The sequence below is a fragment of the Eleutherodactylus coqui genome, chromosome 9 (genome assembly GCF_035609145.1).
Source record: "Eleutherodactylus coqui strain aEleCoq1 chromosome 9, aEleCoq1.hap1, whole genome shotgun sequence".
NCBI lineage: Eukaryota > Metazoa > Chordata > Amphibia > Anura > Eleutherodactylidae > Eleutherodactylus > Eleutherodactylus coqui.
Window position 1 is genome coordinate 51,059,142 of NC_089845.1, and position 27,306 is coordinate 51,086,447.

The 27,306-nt window shown below is 47.8% G+C and overlaps 1 protein-coding gene across 1 annotated transcript in view; it reads left to right on the forward strand.

The window, feature by feature from the left end:
- DTNBP1 (dystrobrevin binding protein 1) overlaps positions 1-27,306 on the forward strand; it is a 95,451-nt gene that overhangs the window by 24,957 nt on the left and 43,188 nt on the right. Inside the window, exon 7 of the mRNA XM_066579387.1 lies at positions 13,252-13,274. Within this exon, the coding sequence (XP_066435484.1) occupies positions 13,252-13,274 (23 nt within the window). The remainder of the gene's footprint in view (positions 1-13,251; positions 13,275-27,306) is intronic.

The window sequence follows — 27,306 nt, forward strand, 5'->3', positions numbered from 1 at the left end:
CAGCCTTAGATACTAAATCACCAGGCCACCACGTATTATCCTAGACCTCAGGGAATCAAATAATAATACTTCCAGTAGCTTAGCCCAAATGGAAATTCGGGTGGTGTCACTCCGTTCAGGGAGCAGGAAAAGGGGATCCCTGCCGCCGATCGAATGTGGCTCTGGACGAAACTGAACAGCGCTGGATGGACCCCATTGACTACAATGGAGTCTGTCTGATTTCCACCCAGATGTGCAGCTTTTGGGTGAAAGAAAGTGTTGCATGCAGAGCTTTGTCTTCTGGTACTTTCAGCCGGATCTGCGACGGAACCTCCGCGGGGGGTTCTGGCGCAGATGTAAAACCGGCCTTATATTTGCTTTTCCTGATTTGAAAATGCGGTAATTATCAAAGATTGGCAATTACACTAGGGCATCGTATTCATTACTAATACACTGAGGTGTCAAAAGTCATGAGACCGGAACTAATATAGTGGAGTACCCCTTCTAGCCTGGCGAAGTGCAACAACTTGCCATGGCTACGGTGGACAGCTGATGTCTTGAGAGATGCTAAGCTGTGCCGTCTAGTTAGCACCCATAGCTCCATGGGATTTATAGATGCCAGGATCTCGGGTGCTAATGGACCTCTCCACTGCATCCCATAAACTCTCGTTTCAGCTCAAGTTGAGAAAACTCCACAATAGTCTAACCAGTTTTAGACAGCTTGAGCCCAATAGCACTGTGCATTATCCTACTGAGATATCTCCTCATTGTGAAGGTATACGAAGTCAATGAAGGGCTGCAAATGGTCCCAAAGTAGTTAAAGGGGTTGTGTCCCCGTCCCCCCCCCCCCCCCCCCCTTCGGCGCGAGACAACCCCTATGCAGGGACTTAAAAAAAAAACCGCACAGCACTTACCTGAATCCCCGCGCTCCGGTGACTTCTTACTTACCGGTTGAAGATGGCCGCCGGATTCTTCTCCCTCGGTGGACCGCAGGGCTTCTGTGCGGTCCATTGCCGATTCCAGCCTCCTGATTGGCTGGAATCGGCACGTGACGGGGCGGAGCTACACGGAGCCGGCATCCTGCACGAGCGGCCCCATTGAGAAAAGAAGAAGACCCGGACTGCGCAAGCGCGGCTAATTTGGCCATTAGATGCCGAAAATTAGCTCCATGGAAACGAGGACGCTAGCAACGGAGGAGGTAAGTGAAAAACTTCTTATAACTTCTGTATGGCTCATAATTAATGCACAATGTACATTACAAAGTGCATTAATATGGCCATACAGAAGTGTATAGACCCACTTGCTGCCGCGGGACAACCCCTTTAAATAAAGCGGGAACCAGACAACGATTGCGTTGGGTCCTCTAGTTTGCCTAATCAACATCATAACACACTCCACACCAGTTACCACCACCAGCTTGTACAGTGCCTAGTTGACAACTGGGGTCTGCACCACACACCAACTCTATCAGCCCCAAACAATTGGTACTGTTTCTTATCAGGCCATGCAATATATTGCCAGTTCTCTAGGGTCCAGTTGGAAACCTCACGTGGCCAGCTGGAGCACCGGTGTTGTGGTAGTAACCTATTTGCACTCCGGTGTGTCTTCTGCCCTCATATCCCATGGGAGTTAAAGAACGCTGCGCTGACCTGCGGTATATACATGTGGGGTCTCCTGCGTTGAGTGGATGTGATTTGTGCTGGAGTCACTTGTCTGTTTGCATGGACAGTTTTAGTCCGACATCAGTGGTTGCCATCATTAAGCACCTGTGGACGGCCACTGCACTGCAGAAATGGAATGCCCCATCCGTCTGGCACCCAGAATCATGTCACATCACCTTGCCATGAGCATACTGGCCAGTGTTCTCCCTCACTTACAAGAGGTTCCCAAGCTGACAACGCCGCTTCATAATCCGTTTATGGATTGCTGTCCCTTGACGTTTGACACATCGGTGTATACGGCCCTCTAATGTTTCAAGTGGAAATCCTCTTTAAGAAAATTTCCTGATGAAGTGGTGTAACATAAAAAGTCTTCGGCCGACCAGTGTGCCAACTTTTCATGACACTCCTGTCCCGTGGCTGCTATTTTTGATGGGGTATTTTTGCATCCTTTTTCTGCTATGTGATAAACATTTTATTTTAGGCTCATTTTTCTGGCTCGTCTCTCTCAATCTATTTTTGAAATGTAAACTTCCTCTAAAATGAGAGACCACCCCTGTAGCAGTAGAAATCGGACCATACCCATTCTTTTTTTTTCTTCACTCAAAAACAGTGATGACTTAACCCCCTCTGAACCAGGTAAAATAAACTGACATGGGGATCGAACAGTCTTTTGTATTGTCTACTTTACATTTACAGAATGGGCAAGACTGTTTTGATCCGTGAAGTGGAGCCCAGATAAGCACTAACCATAGAAGCAATTGCCATGGTATTCCATGGCGTCAATATTATCAAAGTTTTTGATCCTCATATACCCCTGATGGATATCTGCCAGTCACTACATGCGTGTAAATGGGCCTTAACACAACGGTTATCGCTCAAAATTCGTTAAAATGATGGCATATGAGCAATAATTGTTGCCTGTAAATGCTACCATCGTGCACTTTTTATCTGAACGATGATTTTTTTTTTTTTAGATGAGCTTAAAATCCATCTTTCAGACTGCAAGCTGGAGATAACATTGTATTCTCTCTGCAGCCCCAACGAGAAAACAGACTGCAGGCGGTTATCTGCACGGGAGCTAGAGATTACATTCTATTCTCTTGACAGCCCATGCCAGAACATTGGAGCTAATTGCAGAGCTCAGTCCACCTGTTGAGTTCTGCAAGCAGCTCCTGGAGGCTCATTTGCATGCAAATGAAGCTGATAAAGTACTAATGGGCATTAGTGCCCATTAGTACTTTATGCAAAATCGCTTAAACTTTCAATCTTTCAATAGTTTGAAAGATTATCTTTGCGTGTAAATGGGCCTTTATGTAGATAGCCACCATTAGGGGAAATAAGGAATAGAAAGCTGGATTAAATTAACACTGTGTATACACAGCTTAAAGTGAATGTCCGCATGGGGCAGATTTGCTTGAACTGGTGTTCCTACATATGGAGTATCTGTGACAAATGTAATAAGCTTGTGCCTCTTAATACATTAGTCGCATCTGGTGGAGCCTCCCGGCTCCAGATGGAAACCTATGCCAGTTCTAGGCAGTGTTTGTTCCTTCTATATGTGCCAGTTTATGGGCTTATTCAGACGACCGTATATCGGCCGGGTATTCACGCCGGCCAATATACGTCGTCCCTCTCTGTAAGGGGAGGAGGCTGGAAGAGCCTGGAGCAGTGCTCTGAGCTCCCGCCCCGTCCCCACCTCCTCTCTGCCCCTCGGCACTGTTTGCAATGGGAGGGGCGGAACTGGGGCGGAGCTAAGTCCTGGAACTTGGCTCTGCCCCGCCTCCTCTCATTGCAAGTAGTGCCGAGGGATGGAGAGGGGGCGGGAGCTCAGTGCACTGATCCCAGCTCTTCCAGCCTCCTCCCTCTGCAGAGAGGGATGCCGTATATCCGCCGGTGTGAATACCCAGCCGATATACGGTCGTCTGAATAAGCCCTCTGGCTTACATTATAGTAAATGTGATGGGACATGTGCAGCCGTGTCTCTTAACGCTAGGCCCTGCTCAGTTTTGAAGAGCTTAAACCCGCAAAAGGTAGCAACTGTCACTTTTGTATGTCATAAAACTGGCGTACAAACAGTAACAAGTCCGTTTAGACGAGCAGATTTGTCATTTGTACGGGGAACGATGTCGCCTGTTTATACGTCAGATACATCGTTGGCTCGTTCAAATAGTCGTTCATTGGCTGTATAAGTGACAGAGAAGGACTGAACGAGCGCTGCTTAATCCTAACGATGAGTGAACGAGCCGACGATGCTTTTTATACCTGCATACAATGAACGAAAAGCGAACGATTTATCGCTTTTTGGCTGCGTTTACACTGAACGACTGTCGTTTATTTTCGCTTGTTGGAACAATTATTATTCAGTGTAAAAAGGCCTTAATAAATACCCCCCCCCCATATGTCCTTTAAGTTCCATCATTCTGTGCATAGTCTTCCGCCACCATTAACCCTTTGCAATCCAATTTTGGATTCAGGGTTTCCTAGGGGGCTTTCTCTTTCTGCTATTTTACAATGGCACCATCTGCTGGCTAGAGCCAGTACTGCAGTATGTGTTATGCTGGAGAGGCCCCCCGACAACAGAGCAGCCAGAATTATACAGTAAGAATACCCTGCTGGATGTCTTCTGACATCGGAGCTGTACAGCCTTGAATCAGAATGTCTTCAGACGTCAGACAGTGGATTGGAAAGGGTTAGGAGAGTTTGGGAAACTAGTGCATGGTATTTCTACTTTGAACCCACTAATAACAGTGTAAGTGTCCTGCCTCCCCCACAGGCAGTAGTAGTTTTCATCTAAAGAAGTTTTTGCAAATGACTTAGATATATTAAGTAATCTGCAAGGACCAAATTATATTTAGAGCACCCTAACCTGCCTTTCTTAGACATCCAAACCTCCTCATTTGGTAATGTGCAAACTTTTCTTGCATTTGAATAAATTTGCAAGTGGCCTTTATAATGGAGGAGAATTAAATATATTCAAAGTATTTGGAGACTAGTAACTTGTGGAGGGGGGGGGAGGGGGGGGTGTTTCTAGGTTGATGGATGCTTCCTATGCAATAAAACACAAGTACAGAAAGGGTCTCTAATGTGGGAACCTCCCTGAACCGGCTCTTACCTCCTAATTGTATCCTGACGTATTGGGGACGAGGCTGAGCTACCCTTTAATTCGTGATAAAATTAGCCTCCTTTTGTCTGTAACACTTGTGCTTTGTGCTCAGGATTAGGAGGCAGGAAGTGAGAGAATTCTACTTTCTGGTGCCCTTTGTCATTTCTTTGTTCCACAAGTGAATTGCTGTATGCCGGATAATCCCTGAAGCATGTGCTATTTTTTTTTTTCTTCTCATTGCAGTGGAGTATAAAAAAAAAAGTTTCTTTCATTAGAATAGACTATTATATTTCAATTCCAACACTGATAATAAATGCAAAGATCTATTCTGAGTCGTGGGGGGGGGGGGGGGGGGTACCTTCATTCATGCAGACCGGGGAGAGGGAATTCAAAGATTGCTATGGAGGACCTGGCGAGGCATTGCATGGACACACGAGTATTTTCAATGTCCGTGGTGCTGCAGGGTGATTGAACACCTAAGGGTTAATTCAGACGGCTCAGTTTTCCCGCATTAAGGGCTCATGTCCACGGGGAAAAGAAGAATTAAAATCCGCAGCGGATTTTAACTCTTCTCCCGCGCGCGGATCCGCACCCCATAGGGATGCATTGACCACCCGCGGGTAGATAAATACCCGCGGATCGTCAATAAAAGTGATTTTAAAAAAAATGGAGCATGAAAAAATCCGGACCATGCTCCATTTTCATGCGGGTCTCCCGCGGGGACGGCTCCCGCGGGCTTCTATTGAAGCCTATGGAAGCCGTCCGGATCCGCGGGACACAAAAATCACATTTTACTTACCCGCTCCGGTTCTTCTCTTCGGCGCCGCGCCATCCTCTCTCAGCCGCGGCCAGATCATTTTGCTTCGGCCCGGCGCATGCGCGGGGCACGTCACCGACGTCATCGTGCACATCCGCCGAGCCGAAGAATGAAGATCCGGCCGCGACGAGAGAAGATGACGCCGCCGCGAAGAGAAGAAACGGAGCGGATCGGAGGTAAGTTTTTTCTCATTTATTTGTATTTTCAGCGCTCATGTTCGCGGGGCAGGAGGGACCCGCTGCAGATTCTACATGTAGAATCCGTAGCGGGCCCGATTTTCCCCGTGGACATGAGGCCTTAGGGCATGTTCACATAGCAGAATCTGTTGACTTTTATTTTTTTTCTATGTCTAAAAACTATGGCAGAAATCTGCAGTTAAGACACATTTCTGCCGTGTTTTTTTTTTTTTTTTTTTTTTTTTACTACTGATTTACGTATGGACGCGTCACTTAATGCAGATCCAAACGGAATAGCACCAGATAATCCCACATGAGGACTTTTCCCATTGACGGGGATAGATTCGTGTGTGTGTGTATACACAGCGCGAGGTCTTGGCTCGGATGGGGTTTTTAGCCGTGGAATCCGCCCAGAAAAATCTGCATTGGATTATACTGTGTCCGTGTTACGGCGGCTCAGCTGTGAGTTTCGTGACCTGAATCTACGGCGCGTTGTGTGCCTTTTGATGTAATGAGACCTACAGTAAAGCTGGAAATTGTGGCCTAATACAGATGCTAAAATGCAGCTACATTAGTTGTCTGATTTGGCCCTCAGATACATAGTAACATAGTATGTTGGGCTGTAGGAGGACAAGGTCCATCTAGTTCAGCCTGTTTAAACCCTCTTCCCTTTGTTTTTTTTTGCCTTCCTCTGGACCAACAATGAGCCAGATACAGATTATAATTGTTCCCTTGGGGTCGCAGCAATGGGATACTGTGTGATCCGCTTATTACCAAAGAAGCCTTGTAGTGTTTACTTGAGTAGACTTATGAAGAGAGTGGGCTGATTCTCTTCCCACCAGGAGCGTGAAGGCACTTTTAGACGCAACTATTTCCGCTCAAAAATTGCTCAAAAGCCATCTTTTGAGCGATAGTCGTTGTGTCTAACTGCACTGACATAGTGCAGTTTTCATTAAGCAGTTGCTGATCTTTCAGGAATTCACAGCGGGATACAGCTGATACTATTGTTTCACCTGTATCTCGCTCCCTGAAGACAGGTGGGGTATGAAGAACACAGCTGTCCAGCTGTGTTCTTCTCCCCCGCTCGGAGTGCTTGGCTGTATAACAGCTGGGAGCAGAGAACAGCGAGATGCAGAAGACAAGTGGCCCCGCTTGTCTTCTGCATCCCCTACTCAGAGCGCAAGGTGATCGCTCAATGTTTGAGCGATCACCTTGCGCTGTAAAAAGCGCACAACGATTATCGCTCAAAAGATTTTTTGAGCGATGATAGTTGTGTCTGAACCAGGATTAACTATAGGGGAAGCAGAGGATGCTGTTGAGGTTCTAACCTTATAAAGGCTAAAAGATGAGTGGGGAAGGCAGCCGCAAAAACAATCTACCAAGGAAATGCCGAGGAGTCAGTCATGACTCGGGGAACTTTACCTTTTTACTTGACTCAAAATTTCATTGGCATACTAATGTCCTATACTCCATTATTTTTATTTTAAACGGGTTTACCAAGCTTTATCTCATCACCTACTCATAGGATAGGTGATAAAAGTCTGATCAGTGGTGGTCTCACCTCTAATGCCAAGAATGGTGGTCCCATGTATCCCCCCCCCCCCCCCCCCCCCCACCCCTTCTCACACTGAGGAGAAGATTGAGTAGAGCAGCAGCAGTCCCGCATGCGCGGTGCCCCTCAATTCATCTTCAATAGGACTATCAGGGATAGCCGAGCACTTGTACTTGGCGATTTCCCATCAGCCCTCTATTGCATGGCAGACGTGCAACAGAGGCTCCATTCCAACTCCATTCCAACTTTGCTTTAGTGGAGGTTGGTGCACTGAGCCTATAGTGATGGACACAGGACCACCATTCTCAGGATCACCGGTGAGACCACTACCTAGCAGACTTCTGTCACTTTTCCTGTAGATGGGTGATAAAAGTAAATCTTGGTAAATCCCTCGAATACTGGAATAATAAAATGCAAAGGTTGAAGACAATCAACAAAAGCCACGTTTTACTGCATCATCAACTGCTTGGAGATTGCTGAACCTCTGGCTAGATTGAGGTCCTCCTTTTTCTCCCTGTTGCTAGGAAATTCAGGAAATTCTTCAGGAAATTCATCAGCAATGTTCAAAGCCGTAAACAGCTTCTTGGAACTGTTTAGAACAGCTTGATAGTTGCTTTACTTTAAAGGGCCACTCCAGCAAAAACTGATTTATTTTTTTTCCATGCCTGCCCCCTCTCCTGATTGTCTGTCACACCATAGAGGTCTACTCTGTGTATTCCTGTCACTTCCATGAAGTGCAGCCCCCTGTTTGATGCTCATCAGGCACCGTCTTAAAGCTGAGATCTTTTACTTTGTGCCACATATATTCCATGAGGCGTTAGCACGGTATTCGCTAAGGTTATACCATTCTGCCTGCTGAGTGGGGGGGGGGGGGGACAGTTTTTAATTATCGTTATCTTCCATATTCACCCAAATCTACAGACCACAAGTTTACAGCCAAAAGGATGAGCTGTAATGTCCTCTATTATAGCTGTGTGACAGTAGATCTGTGATCGTCAGTAACTGAGACAGGTCTGTTGTATTCCCCTGCAGGCAGTGTCAGTAGTAGATCCATGTAACAGCTTCACACAAACTAAGCATCTGACTAGAAAATGAATGCATAACGCCAAGTAAATATGAGCTAGTCAGAATTGAGATCACATGACCATCTGAGGAAAAGTTAGACTGGGAGATTCAGACAAAGAAATGACTAACCAGAGTAACCCGACTTATTTATAGTAGGAGGATAGCTACATAATGATTAAGAAAAATTGTGACGCTTTAATTATTCTTAAGGAAGTATCTACCATGTGGCAGGTGGAGCCTCTGGCCTGAGGGGGCAGCATTACATCTAGGAGCTGCTGGCTGAGGGCCCTTTTACACTCATATTCTTACTGGATTTTATGAATCTGAATAGTATTTACACCGAATAATTAACGATGAACTAGAATTCATTCGTCATTCAGTTTCAAATGGCGATCGGCCTATGTAAACAGGCAATTCATCTGACTGCCTTTTTATTTATTTTTATTGTTAATGGAGGCAGGTAGTTGTCGCGATCCCCGCTTCTCCCTGCCTTCATTCACTGAGCAGTGCTCACTGCTGTGTGAGAAGCAGAAGAGCGATCATCACTGGATGACTGCCCGACTATCATCCCGTGTAGAAGGGCCCTTAGGCCGAATACACACTGCCAGGTCGGATTCCGCATGCAGGATCCCTCAGCGGAATCCGACCCTGTACCCGACCAGTGACCCCTGCATACCTGTCCGCAGTCGTTGCTAGGCAATGACGCAGAATCCGTGACAATGCGCAATGTCATTGCGGAAGTGCCGCGGATCGGACGGCTTCCACTGACTTTTATTGGAAGCTGTCTGCGCAGAATCCGCACTGGAATAGGACATGCTGCGATTTTTCTCTCAGGTTTTCAGTTCCTTTTTTTTTTTTTTTTTTTTTTTTTTTAATTCGTGTGCAGCGCTAGTGGCGGCGGGCAGCTGAGCAGCTTAGTGTGCAGTGCTAGTGGTGGCGGACAGCTGAGGAGCTGGTGTGCAGCGCTAGTGGCGGCGGGGAGCTGAGGAGCTAGTGTGCAGCGCTAGAGGTGACGGGCAGCTGAGGAGCTTAGTGTGCAGCGCTGGCGGCGGGCAGCTAAGGAGCTTAGTGTGCAGCGCTAGTGGCGGCGGGCAGCTGTGGAGCTTAGTGTGCAGCGCTAGTGGCGGCGGGCAGCTGTGGAGCTTAGTGTGCAGCGCTAGTGGCGGCGGGCAGCTGTGGAGCTTAGTGTGCAGCGCTAGTGGCGGCGGGCAGCTGTGGAGCTTAGTGTGCAGCGCTAGTGGCGGCGGGCAGCTGTGGAGCTTAGTGTGCAGCGCTAGTGGCGGCGGGCAGCTGTGGAGCTTAGTGTGCAGCGCTAGTGGCGGCGGGCAGCTGAGGAGATTGGTGTGCAGCGCTAGTGGCGGCGGGCAGCTGAGGAGCTTGGTGTGCAGCGCTAGTGGCGGCGGGCAGCTGAGGAGCTTAGTGTGCAGCGCTAGTGGCGGCGGGCAGCTGAGGAGCTAGTGTGCAGCGCTAGTGGCGGCGGGCAGCTGAGGAGCTTAGTGTGCAGCGCTGGCGGCGGGCAGCTGAGGAGCTTAGTGTGCAGCGCTAGTGGCGGCGGGCAGCTGTGGAGCTTAGTGTGCAGCGCTAGTGGCGGCGGGCAGCTGTGGAGCTTAGTGTGCAGCGCTAGTGGCGGCGGGCAGCTGTGGAGCTTAGTGTGCAGCGCTAGTGGCGGCGGGCAGCTGTGGAGCTTAGTGTGCAGCGCTAGTGGCGGCGGGCAGCTGAGGAGCTTGGTGTGCAGCGCTAGTGGCGGCGGGCAGCTGAGGAGCTTAGTGTGCAGCGCTAGTGGCGGCGGGCAGCTGAGGAGCTAGTGTGCAGCGCTAGTGGCGGCAGGCAGCTGAGGAGCTTAGTGTGCAGCGCTAGTGGCGGCGGGGAGCTGAGCAGCTTAGTGTGCAGTGCTAGTGGTGGGGAGCTGAGGAGCTTGGTGCGCAGCGCTAGTGGTGGCGGACAGCTGAGGAGCTGGTGTGCAGCGCTAGTGGCGGCGGGGAGCTGAGGAGCTAGTGTGCAGCGCTAGAGGTGACGGGCAGCTGAGGAGCTTAGTGTGCAGCGCTGGCGGCGGGCAGCTAAGGAGCTTAGTGTGCAGCGCTAGTGGCGGTGGGCAGCTGAGGAGCTTAGTGTGCAGCGCTAGTGGCGGCGGCGAGCTGAGGAGCTAGTGTGCAGCGCTAGTGGCGGTGGCGAGCTGAGGAGCTAGTGTGCAGCGCTAGTGGCGGCGGCGAGCTGAGGAGCTAGTGTGCAGCGCTAGTGGCGGCGGCGAGCTGAGGAGCTAGTGTGCAGCGCTAGTGGCGGCGGGCAGCTGTGGAGCTTAGTGTGCAGCGCTAGTGGCGGCGGGCAGCTGAGGAGCTTGGTGTGCAGCGCTAGTGGCGGCGGGCAGCTGAGGAGCTTAGTGTGCAGCGCTAGTGGCGGCGGGCAGCTGAGGAGCTAGTGTGCAGCGCTAGTGGCGGCAGGCAGCTGAGGAGCTTAGTGTGCAGCGCTAGTGGCGGCGGGGAGCTGAGCAGCTTAGTGTGCAGTGCTAGTGGTGGCGGGGAGCTGAGGAGCTTGGTGCGCAGCGCTAGTGGTGGCGGACAGCTGAGGAGCTGGTGTGCAGCGCTAGTGGCGGCGGGGAGCTGAGGAGCTAGTGTGCAGCGCTAGAGGTGACGGGCAGCTGAGGAGCTTAGTGTGCAGCGCTGGCGGCGGGCAGCTAAGGAGCTTAGTGTGCAGCGCTAGTGGCGGTGGGCAGCTGAGGAGCTTAGTGTGCAGCGCTAGTGGCGGCGGCGAGCTGAGGAGCTAGTGTGCAGCGCTAGTGGCGGTGGCGAGCTGAGGAGCTAGTGTGCAGCGCTAGTGGCGGTGGCGAGCTGAGGAGCTAGTGTGCAGCGCTAGTGGCGGCGGCGAGCTGAGGAGCTAGTGTGCAGCGCTAGTGGCGGCGGCGAGCTGAGGAGCTAGTGTGCAGCGCTAGTGGCGGCGGCGAGCTGAGGAGCTAGTGTGCAGCGCTAGTGGCGGCGGCGAGCTGAGGAGCTAGTGTGCAGCGCTAGTGGCGGCGGCGAGCTGAGGAGCTAGTGTGCAGCGCTAGTGGCGGCGGCGAGCTGAGGAGCTAGTGTGCAGCGCTAGTGGCGGCGGCGAGCTGAGGAGCTAGTGTGCAGCGCTAGTGGCGGCGGCGAGCTGAGGAGCTAGTGTGCAGCGCTAGTGGCGGCGGCGAGCTGAGGAGCTAGTGTGCAGCGCTAGTGGCGGCGGCGAGCTGAGGAGCTAGTGTGCAGCGCTAGTGGCGGCGGCGAGCTGAGGAGCTAGTGTGCAGCGCTAGTGGCGGCGGCGAGCTGAGGAGCTAGTGTGCAGCGCTAGTGGCGGCGGCGAGCTGAGGAGCTAGTGTGCAGTGCTAGTGGCGGCGGCGAGCTGAGGAGCTAGTGTGCAGCGCTAGTGGCGGCGGCGAGCTGAGGAGCTAGTGTGCAGCGCTAGTGGCGGCGGCGAGCTGAGGAGCTAGTGTGCAGCGCTAGTGGCGGCGGCGAGCTGAGGAGCTAGTGTGCAGCGCTAGTGGCGGCGGCGAGCTGAGGAGCTAGTGTGCAGCGCTAGTGGCGGCGGCGAGCTGAGGAGCTAGTGTGCAGCGCTAGTGGCGGCGGCGAGCTGAGGAGCTAGTGTGCAGCGCTAGTGGCGGCGGCGAGCTGAGGAGCTAGTGTGCAGCGCTAGTGGCGGCGGCGAGCTGAGGAGCTAGTGTGCAGCGCCAGTGGCGGCGGCGAGCTGAGGAGCTAGTGTGCAGCGCCAGTGGCGGCGGCGAGCTGAGGAGCTAGTGTGCAGCGCCAGTGGCGGCGGCGAGCTGAGGAGCTAGTGTGCAGCGCCAGTAGCGGCGGGGAGCTGAGGAGCTAGTGTGCAGCGCCAGTAGCGGCGGGGAGCTGAGGAGCTAGTGGCGGCGGGGAGCTGAGGAGCTAGTGTGCAGCGCCAGTGTCGGCGGGGAGCTGAGGAGCTTGGTGTGCAGCGCCAGTGGCGGCGGGGAGCTGAGGGGCTAGTTTGCCCCTGAGAGTGCAGCCACCCAGGTGATTACAGTCGGAGTTACAAGTTCCGGCCACCTCTGCTCCGTAGCAGCAATATCTGGTTTCCCTGGCAACAAACAGAAAACAACTTGAAAAGGCAATAAAGAACATCAGGAGAACGGAGCATCTAATGGGCGAGGGCTTTATTTGGAAATTTGGAACACCTCAGAATGGGATTCCTGAGATGGGAATACCCCTTTTTAACAATATTTGAACAAATCCAAAAATGCAAGGGCCTTTTAGGCACCAGTAAATTTTGAGACTGAACAAGGAAACTTTGGCATAATCACGTTTGCATAAAATGCACAAATTTAGGTGGCGGGACTAGTAAAAGAAAAATTCTGTCTATGTATTTAGGTGGCATCCTATTATACATCTACTCCTCTCTAAGTGTGTGTGTGTGATAGATAGATAGATATATATATCTATCTATCTATCTATCTATTAATGTGTGTGTGTGGATATTTAAAACCAAACAAGGTCTATTTGACAGCAATACACCTGATTAAGGCCCCATGTCCACGGGCGTTGTGGTATCCCGCAGCGGGTCGCCGCCGCTCGGGAACAGGAGCCAACAGATGGGTCCTCGCTGTCAGCCTATCTGACAGGCTGACTGCGGAGAATCGCGGCAATTCGCTGCATGCTGCAAATTGCCGGCCACAAGCGGAGAATCGCAATGATTCTCTGCTCATGGTCACGGGCCGTTGCTATGGAAAGCTTCCAACAACGTGATTCGCCGGCGAAATCCCGGCCGTGGACCGGAGCCCTAAGTATCTCCACACAGAGGTTTTCACGGTTGAATGTACAGGACAGGACTTTTCTTTATAAATATCTCTAATTCTAAGCATTTACAATAAATTACAAAAAGCCTGGTCTTTGATTGTAACTTGCTCTTGTGTTTTCTTATAGGAAAGAGCTTGAAAATGTAAAAGGTAAGTTACTTCATATTTTCCTAACTTTTCTTTCTGCAATCTGTTTATAAATGCAGTCATCATTATGTGATTAAATCCTTCTGCTCGTTGATGATCGTTTCACTGCAGCAAGAAAAGGCATTTTGGTAATACACATACAAAATGTCTCCGTTTTTAGTCCTTTCAATTTTTGGCAAAAGTTTCCAAAAGTTGCAAGTGCGGAACAATTTTTTTTTCTTCATTTCAATAAGATAAATGACTGCTTATTTGCTGCGGGCCGGTTGGCCTGATACTTGTGAACTCCCTTCTGACGGATTCTGCCGTTTGTGGAAATGCCATACTTTTTGCAATCTTCATGTATTTTCCCATTACGTAGTCATTTTCAGACGTTCTTCAAATTATGGTGATCACAACAGGTTTTCTTAAAGTACAAATGTGTATATGAAATCTTGATGTCAGTCCTGCCAGAAAAACAGGTCAGTGAGCATACGTCGGCTTCTCGAAGTGCTAATGCAATGCATGTTGGCACCCTACAAAATCAAGGGAGGTGCGGCTATGCTATTTGCGTAACCTACACTGCCATCCAAAGTGAATGGCGGCAGTCATGCTAAATAAATTGTGTAGCCGCACAACAGAACCATAAAAGCGGCATGCTAAACTTCCGGTTTGGCGCTGCTATATCTGCTCTTCTCTTGATATATTCTATTGAGTATTCAGCTTAATCACACATGTCAAACACAAGGCCTGCGGGCCGAATCCATCTCGCCATCTTGTTTTATGTGGCCCTCTGGCCGTGCAGCAAACCTCACAGGCATTCTACTTGCCCCGATGGCATCAGTGCAGTTTGTGACCGCTGACCTTGCACCCCATCTGCCCCGGCTACGATGTCCTGTACGCACCCTGGACACTGAGGTGAGAGGTCAGTGATCACAGACTCAGCAGCCACTGCCTGTAGGAACGCTGCCCAGCCCAAGGCCAATAGGGGTGGGGGGTGGGGGTGGGGGGGTTGTTATTACTATTTGGACTAACATGGGGGAAACTGTTGCCACTGGGGCCACTATGGGGATGACTATTAGGGCTCGTTCACACAGGCATAATAGCATTTTAGTCGTGCAAATATACAAATCTAATGCGTATTTGGCAGCGCAAAAAAACCAAACTACTTTGGGTTTTTTGCGTTGCCAAATACGCATTGTATTTGTATATTTGCACGACTAAAATGCTATTATGCCTGTGTGAACGAGCCCTAATAGTCATCCCCATAGTGGCCCCAGTGGCAACAGTTTCCCCCATGTTAGTCCAAATAGTAATAGCAACCCCCCCACCCCTATTGGCCTTGGGCTGGGCAGCGTTCCTACAGGCAGTGGCTGCTGAGCCTGTGACCACTGACCTCTCACCTCAGTGTCCGGGGTGCGTACAGGACATCGTAGATGGGGTGCAAGGTCCCATTGAAATGGTGCGAGAATTCTCGTCATGGGACCCGACCCGAGCGCCTGCAGGGACCAGCACGTACTCACCCGCGCCCACCGGCTCCGGCTGTTTGATGTGCCGGCTTGCCGGGCAGCCGGTGCATGCGCAGACCGGAGCCGGCGGCGGATGAGTGACATTTCTGGATTGCATTTGTTAACGCAATCCTATGCAGGCTTCCAGCAGCGGAAATTCCACGGGTAATCCCGCCGCGGAATTTCCGCTCGTGTGCAGGCAGCCATAGGCATATAAATGGCTAGATGGCATCTCAAAGTCCCCCAAAGGGTCTGCATATATCAGTCATATGTACATTGTAAAGACTATATAATCTCTCCAACGCGTTTCCCTGGGTTGCCCTCCAAAACCCTGGTTCATCATGGAGCTGCAATAAATCATAACAGATAGATAAGAAAGTGCTTCATACTAATAAAGGCCCCATACAAATCTATATAGAAGACGGTCAAACAGCCCACTCACATGGGATTCCTAGTTGCGTGTCCCGTGCTTCCATGTGGTGAGATGCACAAAGAGTCATTCTGTGATTTAGATTTACTGATGATTAGCAATATGGTACCATTTCCAGCTTCTATGCGATGTTATATATTTTAATGTTTGTTTGAGCTACTATCAAAGCTCTCTTGAGAGGACCACCGAAAAGTGATATTGTGGGGAGGCGTAGTATGTACAGTATAACATATGGTGGCACTGAATCTGACGCAGGACAACTGGCCTGGATAAAGGTGGTCTCCTAGAGAGGGCTTCACTGCACAATGAATCCTTTTCTCTAACCCCGTAAAGATGCATACGGATGGTGCCTCTAAACTACAACCTCAGTGGATGCGTATTTGCGCACGTATGAGCGTAGCAATTTGCAGAATGAACAGCTTTTATTGCGTGTGCACCAGCGTATTTTACTGTACTTTTTGCACTCGCAATGGCGGATTAGTCTTAATGAGTTCCAGATGTGTTCTTTTTTTGCTGGGCAATTACCACCTCAGTACAGTTTGCTAGTTAAAACATAGTTATAGGGGTAAAGTTATTACAAATGTGAGTTCTGCGATGCAACTATAGGCTGTGACACTCCAGCAAGTAGTATGGGCCCGGGAGGAGACCTCCACTGATAATACACTAATGCTGGATATCCTAAGGATGAGCAAGAAGTATTAATTCCTGGAAATATAGCTGGAGTTGGCTGGCGATTGCAGGGGAAGAGAAGAGCGGAGCATGCACTGGCCCTTTAAGAAAGCAGTTAGAAGTGAATGTAAGTCCTACAGACAGAGGCCATAGCAAGGCATGCAGCACATGGACAGTAGTGGCCTTGAACTTGCAATCATTTGATTGCTTATATGATATACAGCAATACTTTAGTATTGCAGTGTACTATGTTTTTGTAGGCATTCTATCAAGCCACAACACAGGCACAGCTTAATAAGCAGCAATACAAGGCAGTCCTAAGAACTTTCACAAGGCCCCAGGCTGCCATGATACTCAAGACGCCCTGCAAGCTAAGCTATACAGAGGTACTGGTTGCTATTTATGAATGAGTTGAAGAATTTTTGCCTTGTTGCTATGGATTAGATGGTAAACTAGCCTAATGGGACCCTCTCTTTTTAGTACCAGTGATCTAAATGTAATAGGATTTTTGCCTGTAAATCAAATCCACCGATCACATTTTCTGGGTCTCTAGACTACTAGTTCTTTCCCATGACTTGTTTGAGCATCGTTCCAAGCAGATGTCTTTGTCAAACATCTTAAGAATTCTAGAATGCAAGCCAGATCTTACCTGCAGTTCTTTCCCTATTGTGTGTCTAATTGATGATGCTTTTAGCCTACTTTTTGTCTGAATGTTTAGACGCAAAGCCTCCATGATAGATCATTAGCAGAACCGTGCCTCTCTAAAAACCCTTTTCGGCTGCTATCTCCTTTAATTGCTTATAGTACATTAGAGCTGAAGGTAATTAGAGCTTAATTATGAGTAATAGCGGTCTACCTTGGATTGTTCAGGTTGGCTTGTTGTCACTTGGAAGCCCCGTGTGCCTTTTTTATTTTTCCTGCTGGTTTTACTGGCCCATTAAAAGCCCATTTGTTGGCCGCTTCGAGCAGTCTCGTCTATGCTGGGGGTTTTAGAATAGTGCCTTGAATGGCAGAAGTCTCGAGTATACATGCCATAAATAGATATGTGTGATAATTCCCAGATGCCGCAGCTCCCAGGCTATCATCTACCCATGAGTTTACATTTTTGAACACTTGAAAAAATTCAACACAAGCCGGTTAACGTATCGCATTTTGCAGGCAAGTCCAAAATCTGAGCAGTCATGGGAAGCGGACCTTTCCTTTCCAGTGCTCTAAGTCAATCCAGTCTGTTCATCCTTGAAGAATGGAGTTGGGTCAGCATGGCGTGTCGGTTAAATTCTCGTGCCCAGGCATCAAGGTCTTAGCAGCGGCTGTGTATAATTTGAAGCCCATTCTCAATAGAATCCTCCTTTTTGCTTAATGATTTTCGAGGTTTTGTATGTACATGTTGGGGGGGGGGGGCATGCTTTTTGGTGCAGATCTACTAGACTGAAATCTGCACTGTAGGAATGGTAACTGATTTACGAAGAGCAATTTTTGAGGAGAAGGATTGCATGCTCTTAAGTAGTGGAAGTCTCGATTAGGATAGCATTAACTCTTTCCAATCCAATGTCTCTGCCACCCGTACACTCCCCAACTCTTTATTTCGGGTGGGAAAGCGCGTTGTGGATTCCTTAGTTAGGCCGCCTGCAGACGGGGGGTCGGATCCGGCGTCGAGGATTCTCGCCGCGGGACCCGACCCAAGCGCCTGCAGGGACCAGCGCGTACTCGCCCGCTGCTCCGGCTGTTTGATGTGCATGCGCAGACCAGAGCCGGCGGCGGGTGAGTGACATTTCTGTGTGGGGCTCTGCGAGCCCCGCACAGAAATAGAGCATGCCGCGACTTGTTTGCCGCGCAAGATTTCGCGCGGCCAAATCGCGGCCGTCTGCATAGGATTGCGCTTGTAAACGCAATCCTATGCAGGCTTCCAGCGGCTGAAATTCCACGGGAAATCCCGCCACAGAATTCCCGCTTGTGTGCAGGCAGCCTTACTCAACAGAAACGCATAAAAATGATCAGTCCTGATGATTTTATTAGCAACTTTTAAAAAAGTCAATGTGAGTTATCAGTGTTGCACATCAGGAAGATCATTTATAGTAATCCTGTAATTTTATGTATATATTGATAGTGCATGCATTTATATAATAGGACTCCATTTCTATTATAATAGACAATCCATCTCTGTAATATAGTGCCATACAGAGGCAGCCAATAACTGCATACAATGCGTGTAACATATCTATATTGCCCTTTGCAAAACAGCCTACAACAACGGAGCTCTGTCCTGCATGGCGTAAGAAATGTGTCAGACTTTGCCTAACATCAGAGCTATGTAGGAAAATCTCAATGCCAGACTGGGTCCCCGATACTATATTGAAAAGGGTTAATGAAGCTAAAGAGTGCATTTGTATATACAGGGGGTGGACAAAAATATGGAAACGCCATACGAAATGCATAGGATTTTAATCATTAGCACTGAGCTGCCCTTTTGATCTCTGCTTTTCTGAGAGCTTTTTCAGCAAATTTGTGTTTACTTCACTTCTTGCCCTGCTCTGGTGGGTTTTGGGAGCCAGCTGGTAATGGCTGCTGAGTGGCTCAAACCCCTGACCAATGGAACCTTGTTGCCCAGGCAGATATTCACTTCTGCCCAGCAGCATCTGTGTAATATTACCTCGACTTATTGAAATAAGTTACATGGGATTATAAGAAGTCATAAGACATGTGAAGACCTTTTTTTTTTTTATTTATTTTATTTTTTTTTTAAAGGCATGCATTTTGTACAGTGTTTCCATATTTTTGCTCACCCCATGTATATACTGCATACATTTGCCTTGGAAGTTGGGTCCTTCAGTATTGAAATGATTTATGTTTGCAGCTCTAGGCTTAGCAGAATTTTCCCTAAATAGAAGAGAGGTTGGGATATGACTGTAAGCTCTAATTACAGTTAGCACAGAGGAATTGAACCTAATGAAATGGTTGGAGTGAAGTAACATGTCGTCTGATTCATGCGGTAATGATTCTGGAGATTGTACTGTAATTGTCACTGACATAAAGAGCACAGCAGTGGATTGTGATGATGGGCTCTTATCAAGAAACTTGTCATTATGTGTTTAGAAACTGCATGAAAAATGCTATGTAGTCATATTGACCAATTGGAGCACCAGCTGAAGCATCTCTGTACTCTTATCATGAATGTCCTCTCTTCCTATAAGGCCATGTGCACACAGCTTATTAGACTGTCAGGTTCACGTGAAGTTTTTTTTCTACTTGGATCTGACACTTTATCCACATAGAACCGATGAATTAAAATAAATGGAGGTTGAACAGAGAAGACAAAAAACAGGAAAAGGGTTGGAGGGGTTGAAAAAAAAAAAGAAACATTCAAGTTTTGTTAAAACCAACAATCTAGGAAAGATTATATCTAGAGATGAGCGAGTATACTCGCTAAAGGCAATTGCTTGAGCGAGCATTGCCTTTAGCGAGTATCTCCCCGCTCGAGACGGAAGGTTCGGGTGCCGGCAGCGGGCAGAGAGCTGCGGGGGAGAGCGGGGAGAAACAGAGGGGAGATCTCTCTCTCCCTCGCCCCCCCTCCCCGCTCCCTCCTGCTGACAGCCGCTACTCACCGCTCCCCCGCGCCGGCACCCGAACCTTCCGTCTCGAGCCGGGAGATACTCGCTAAGGGCAATGCTCGCTGGAGCAATTGCCTTTAGCGAGTATACTCGCTCATCTCTAATTATATCCTATGACCAACATAAAAAGCCTTAGTAAATGGCTAAATTCAGAATATTCAAATTTGCATTGACCAGAAAATGCATAAAAAAAAGCGTACCATAACACTGTAAAATAACTAGCAATTGAATGAACCAATAAAAAGGGTAGAATTTAACATTAAAAAGGTGGTATAACATAATATACTATCTCTGTAACGAAAAGTTAAAGTGACACTCCAGGCCTGGACAAAAAATGATGGCTGTGCTGGCTTCTCTGACTACCTCATGCATACTGTGCATTGATAGACATCATTATTGTAAGATACTACACCTACTTTGATACTACATGTGAGCAATGAATAGACTACCAATGCATACTAATTCTCAGGGCTCAAACCCATGCCCTCCTGTACTGCAGTCAGTAGCTCTTCCCAGTGAGCTATCCAGCTTGCCGAACAAGTTCTCCTGCATACCTTAGCCTTGTTCGCTGATCCCAGTTGTACAACTCTTCCTATGTAAGCCTGGCCCTACCATTTCCTAAGGGCTCTTTCCCACAAGCGCATATATGGCAAGGGCGGTTTTATGTTTTCACGCCTACTCCGTATAAGCGCATGACTTTTTAGCGAGCGTTGTTTTTAGCGAAAATGTTACACCCCAGAAAACCCTCGCTCTGTCAAAATCCTTGGGATGCCTTACAGTGCCTATATAAAGGCACCTGTAAGCTTTTCGCAGCATTTGACGCTGCAAAAATCCTGCCGCTCCATTCTCTTTCCCTGCTCCCATAGGAGTCTATAGGATCCGCCGGCGTATATTAGCCAAAACATAGTTCCAGAACTGTGTTTTGGCTCAGCGTATATACGTGCCGTATATTCGCCCTTGTGAACGGCTGCATTGGAAACCAATGCTTCACATGGGTAGCATATATGCGCTCGTGGGAATAAAGCCTAAGCGTGAGATTGTTCTGCTCCAGAGTGTTGGATCCAGCTTCTACTTGCCTGCTATTGCTACAAGACTTCTCAATATCGACTCCTGGCTTTTCATCCTGACTACATTACCCGCCTCATCCATTGTACTGCAACCCAGACTCCCCATTACAGACTCCTGGCTTCCATCTGACTACTCTCTAGTGCCCTGCGCGGCTACTACTCCTGCAGGCTCCCTTCAGCGTCGGTAAGATGTTACACTAATGCACAGTATGCATCAAGTAAAGAAATTGTTTGGGCATCTTTGTTTGCCCACGTCTAGAAGGTTGCTTTAAAGAAAATGAGATTAGTCGTGTTGGTTGCAGAGTATCTAGGTATTGAGGTCGGGGAAGCAAGTTGACCATAGTAATTTAACTAGTTTATCTTCAATACTACTGCCAGTTCTGTCAACTTTTTGGATCTCCTGGATTTCAGCTAGGGTTCACTGGAATTGTATATTTGGGGATTTCCAGATAATGGCTATTGTCATTTAGCAGAGAGTATGGGGGCAATTTTCTGACTTATTGATGGAAGGCCATCAATACCGGCATGAAAATGACACTCCAATTTCAGGATAAAGTTCTGTCCTGTGACAGGAGATGGAGGGGGTATATTACCTGCAGTTGTTCTTATCTGCTGTCCCTCCAACCCACCAGCTCTGAGCTTCATTTTCAGCCATCAAAGATGACCACAGAAGTTTTCGAACTCCTAATGAACACTGAGCATAGCCTTCTAATTGGCCAATGCTGATCATCTGAGCAGCTCTAGCCAATGATGGAGCACGTATAGTTCATTGGTAGTCTAACATAACCAATGCACTGTAGGAAGTTGGTAGTCTGAAGATTGCGTGGACCATCTTGGATGGCCGAAAAAGGGACATGGAACTGATGGATCAGAGGGGCAACAGAAAGTCAACTGGAGGCAATATACCCCTTCCACTCCCAGGACAGAAGTTTTTTCCTGAAACCAGAAGGTCACTTTAAGTCAAACAAGGCGTTAATTGGATATTAGATCCTGGAATCAATGAATTTCTCTACTCTCTTCCAGTGAGACTATGCAATTGCACAAAACCTCCAATTGTGGACCAGGGCACCCATTACTCAACAGCTGCTTTGATACAGTTTTTGTGCCAAAGTCCATAGTGGGTCTTAAATAGGAAGTATAAAAGGACTAATTTCTCCTTCCTGCTAGATCAAATTCTGGCTTTGACTCCCAACAAGTGGTGTTAAGGATGTTTCGCACACAGATTTTGCATGCAAATTTTGGAGTTAAAGCTATAAGTGGATTAAAAAACAAAAACAAAAAAAAGGAACACCTAAAGGAAGGATTTCTTGCTTTGATAAGCCATAAAAACCCGTGTGAACCCACCTGTTCAAACTGCACGTCAAACAGCATCAAAAACTAAATGTGTTTTTTAGCCTAAAGGGATTAGAAAAAAACCGTAATCAGATCCAACCAATTTCACCAATGGAAGTACAGACTTTGTACAGAAAAGGTTACATTTCCTGCTCATAAAATATAATCTGCTGGTTAATGTTGCAAATGTAAAATATTTGTGAACACGATTACAGTAGCCGCCAGGATTGAGGAGCCCAGCACAGGTGAAGACAATCAAGGTCTTTGTGTTTTATAGCCTCAGACCATTTCATTTTCTCTTTGAGGATGTGAAGGACACAGATTGTGAGGAGTTATTAGCTTTGGAACATGCCATTCGGTAATAATTTGTTCTTGTGTGCAATAAAATCTGCAAAATTCAGTGATGGTGTCTCATGATATATAGAATGTGTAGGGGTTTATTCTTTTTTTTGTGTGTTTTTTTTAAATAAACCTAAACTGTCCCAACCCCCCATTCCCCCATCCCCAAGCCTTCCCTTTCTCCTGGGCTTATAAATCCTTTTTTAATTAAAATGACATTTCATCTTTGGAGGCGTTTTAGAGTTGTCCGCCGTACTGCAGTCACCGGGACACTAAAACCTAAATAAGAATCTCTGAGGATGACTATTAAACGAGTCTTAAGCCCCATTTACACGGGGAGAATGTTGGGCAACCGATGCCTGACACTCGTCCCCGCACATACTCGCTCCCGTGCTGTCACACAGGAGCGAGTATCGCTGGCTCTCTGACAGAGCGACCAGCAGGGGGGAGGGAAGGCTGCAGGAGATTTCTCTCCTCACTCTCCCCCGCCTTTCTCCATTCACTTAACACAGTGGCCGTTCACTACTGAACGGCTGCTGCTTACACTGTATGATCATCGTTCAGCTCATCTGTCATTGTTTAGGCTGCATAAACGATCTTTTAGTGTAAACAGCAGCCGTTTAGTACTGAACGGCTGCTGCATAAACGATCTTTTAGTGTAAACAGCAGCCGTTTAGTACTGAACGGCTACTATTAAGTGAATGGAGAGAGCTAGGGGAGAAAGAGGAGAGAAATTTCCTGCAGCTGGCCCACTGCGAGGCAACAATACTCGCTCCTGTGCAACAGCACGGGAGCGAGTACATGCGGGGAAGAGTGTCGGGCATCGATTGCCCGACTTTCATTTCGTGTAAATGGGGCTTTAGTCAAAAGTATGTTTAAGTAATGCCTTTTGCACACTACCATATTTGGGGCCATGTGCTGTCAGGTTAATCCACAGCACCCGACCCCATTATAGGCCTGTGAGTATATGCATATGTACTTTTTTTACACAACTGATTGTCCTTCATGGACGAGAAGTAGGACATGCCAGTGTATGTCAATGTGCTGTCTTTGAGTGCACTTAAGGCCCTTTTCCATGCAACGATTATTGCTGAAGCAGTTGTACGACTGAACGAACTGACATTTTTGCATAAAATTACATGTACAGATAATGGCGTTTAATCATCTCCATTTCCTCATTAGCTAAAGTGAATTTAGTATGAGTTGTTTTCTCAGGTGGGCGTGTGTTTATGCGAGGAATTATCTGGCCAGCAGGATTCCATTGTCTTCTCCCAGCAGAGTAAACAATGTACTCATTATATATGTAAGGCAAACACAATGAGTACATTCAAGTCAGCAAGCAGTTTAAAAGACTAAACGAATTAATTTCAAATGGAACGTCTTTTGAGTGGTCAAATTATGGTTTTTTTTTATGTGGGCTTAAAACCCACGCTAAATGATTGACAAATAGAGCACGACTGCCCGAGTTTACACGTAACGATTATTGATCATTTTCGGCAGTTTTGAACAAGTTGTGGGCCATAATCGTTGCGTTTAAAAGGTCCTTTTTAGTCTTAAAGGTGTTAAATGTATTAACCCCTTGGTGACATGTGTACGGAGTTTGAATTGAGTGGGCCCAGGATCTAAGCCTGCTCCATGCATGGCACGTGTAGATTGTCTTCGTAGCTATTGTGGCTGGATGTCAGTTGGAGCGAACACAAATTGCAGCCATTAACCTCTTAGATACTGGTATCTGTTCTAACAACGGCATTTAAATATCCTTACTGCAAAACGGTGCTGCTTCTGCCTCATAAATGCCCTGTGCAGTGAGATCACAGGGTGTCTTGTGTGTCATCTCGGCCTGGGGCCTTGCTAAAGCTCTCAGCACTACCTTGTATTTCTGCCTATTAAGATTTGCCTGTGTCATGGCTTGATAGAATGCCTAAAAAATACAATATACTGCAATACTGAAGTATTTCAGTATATTGTAGAAGTAATCAAATGTCTACTACAGTCCATGCGCTGCACGCTTCTGCTTCCTCGTTGTCTGCCCGTAGGACTCACATTCACCCCCAACCCCTTTCTTAAAGGGCCAGCGCGCTCCACTATTCTCTACCCCCTACAATTTTCAGCAATCCCCAGCTATATTAGACATCCTCCCGTCATGGAGAATGCCTGATCAATCGGTCCCTTATAGTCATTGTGATAGAGCCCCAGTTTGTGTATTCAGGTTCTGATCTTTTGCCTGTGTTCCTGACTATTCTGATTTCTGTGCTCTCTGACCTCTGTTCTATATATTTGACTTTGCTATGGCTGCCGGCCCTGACCACCTTATACCTGGACTTCATTATTGCACTTGTGCTGGCAGCACTGTCCATAGCCATTCCTCTGTATACGCATCTGCTCACATAATTGGGTACTGCGCCTCAGCCCTGTACAGCATCAGCAGCCATACTACCAGGACTATCTCTGTGATTAATGGCTTGGGGACCCGCAGCGAAGACTGAATCCCATTTGGAGGAGTCGAGGGTGAAAACCAGGTTTCTCCAAGTTCTGCCTCCTCAGAGAACCCTGTCAAACTGGTGTGTGGTAAGGCAGATCCACATTTGCCTATGTATGAAAAATCCAATAATTCGGCACTTTGCTGTCTTCTAGATTATGGGACATTTACTGTTCCAATGAATTGTAATGTTAGTTGTGATAGCTCACTCACACGGGCGTATGTGGGCTGCGTATCACACACGTATTTTGTATACATGTAATACCAGTCCTGAAAGTCCATTGAATTACATTGGGCCACTCGCACCTACGTTTTTCTTGCGTCCGTGAAAAGTCAATATGTCATATTATGCACATTATAGGATATGGGACCTTAAAATATGCAGTATTTATCATGTTACTTGGGCATTTGCTGTGTACTGTAGCTATTAATACCTAATAATGTATTTGGGCCGGGGCCGGCCATCACTGGAGGTGCGACAGCGCCAGAGAGCAGGAGCCGGAGTCTAGGAAAGGGCTGTAAATGGTCCCCAAGCAGTAAAGCGTAATGGGCATCAGTCAATATGCTTAGGTGAACCAGTGGACTCAAACAATCTTGTGGTAACAGACCCCCACACCAGTATGGAACCACCACCTGCACAGGGCATTATTGATGACTGGGATCCATGGCTTCTCTGGGTCTGTGCCACCCACAAAACCTACCATCAGTCCAAAACAAGTGGTGCCAGTCCTCTAGGGTTCAGTTAGCACCTCACACCTGGGCTCATGAGGTCTTTGGCTCTCGTATCTCGTGGAAGCTAAAAAACATTGAACTGACCTGTTGGATATGTGTTTAGGGCTTCTGCATTGAGTGTGAGTGTGATTTCTGCCAGTGACTTACTAGCCAGTGGTCAACCTCGCTCACAAGATAACACCCCACAACTTATACAGGAGTGAGCGTTCCCAAGCCGTCACTTGAGGTAACATCTACAGCATGGAAAACTATATAGCCTTACTGGATAAAAGGTCAAAACAATAGAAACTGTAGTTCAGTGTTTTATTAGGAAGCTAATAAAGCCACGGCGCTCTCCTCCTCCCTCCCCCCTTCCCACCCCCAATCCCCCCTCCTTATTCCCCTCTAAACCCCAAACTTACCACTCCAGATCCTTCGTACGTGTCCCACATGGCAGGCCGGTGCGCATTCGCAGTACAGCGCGTGATGCACCAGCAGTGTCAGATGACGGGGCCGCGTATTCACGCTATACTTGCGCTGTGCTACAACGGGAGTATAGCGTGACGGCCAGGTTCCATTGCCTACAATGGAAGTCGGCCGCGTGTATTCCCGCAGCATTTAGAACATGCCGCAGTTTATCTCACGCTGTGGAATTCCGCAGCATGAACACTGAGCTATTAGGTTCAACAGAACCTAATAGCTGCGGGGGAACACCGCAAATTTACGCCGCGTAGAACGCGACGGTAATCCAGCCGTGGGCATTAACCCTAAATGGATTGTGTGGTCTTTTTGTGCCATCAGATTTTGTTCCTAATTTGTGCTCCGTATAAGAAAGGGAAAAAAAAGTGATGTCTGAATAGATCGCTGTATTTTCCAATTTTGGTGTGTATTGCCTATTGAAAAGCATTAACGTCATTTACCATACAAGATCTGTGATCCCAGCGCACTTGTGTTCAAAGGCCGCTTCCACGGGCGGAAATTCTGCGGTAAATCTCGCCGCGGATTTTTCGCCCGTGTGCAGGGGACCTTCGGCTGGTTTCACATGGGCTACAAAATCACACGATTCTGTAGTGATGCGACATGACTACCAAACGCTTGTATGTGAAGCTCATGGTTTCCAATGTGCTCCTTCACATTAGCGATGTTTTGTAGGCTGCTACATTGCGAGAATACAAAATCGCGGCATGCTCCATACAGCTGCAATTTGCTATGTTTTGTAGACCATGTTTCTCTATGGCGCCTCTTTGTTCATCGCACGAACTTGCGATGCAATGCGATTTTTTTTTTTTTATTTTATTTTTGATTTTTTTTAACTCCTATTAACTCAATGCTACCTTTTCCCCAAGAAATACATCACTGACGCTACAAAATTGCATGTACATAGCAACAATACTGCTGTCGCCCGTGTGAAGGAGGCCTTAAAATTCACGCCTCCGTTCAGTTGACCCTGCGTGGTAATTACTCTGTGGCCGCTGGTTTATGTCAGTTTGGTTGAAGAATAACCATGTTCCACATTAAGTTACTAATTTTCTGCACCGCTGCCGTCATCTGCTCATGGAACCGACGGGTGAGATGTCTACATGCTGTAATACACGCCCTCACATATATACAGATGTAGCAGAGAAGCGTGTCAATGCAACATGGCGGACATGGTCATGTGGCATGTGCATGTGGATGCATGTTCTCACATTCATTTATTTCCTCCCCTCTTAATAAGCATCTGGATGCGAATTTCATGATTAAAGAGTATTGAATCTATATAAACTCTTTGTGTCGCTTTAATGAAGAGCTTTCTATGGCTGGTAAGCACTTCGGCATCTCACCGTCTGTTTTTGCCGTTTTCTCATATGGGTGAAATGGAGTAAAAACCTGATGCAGAATAGGGACAGGCAGTGACAAGAATGTCAAGGACCCCT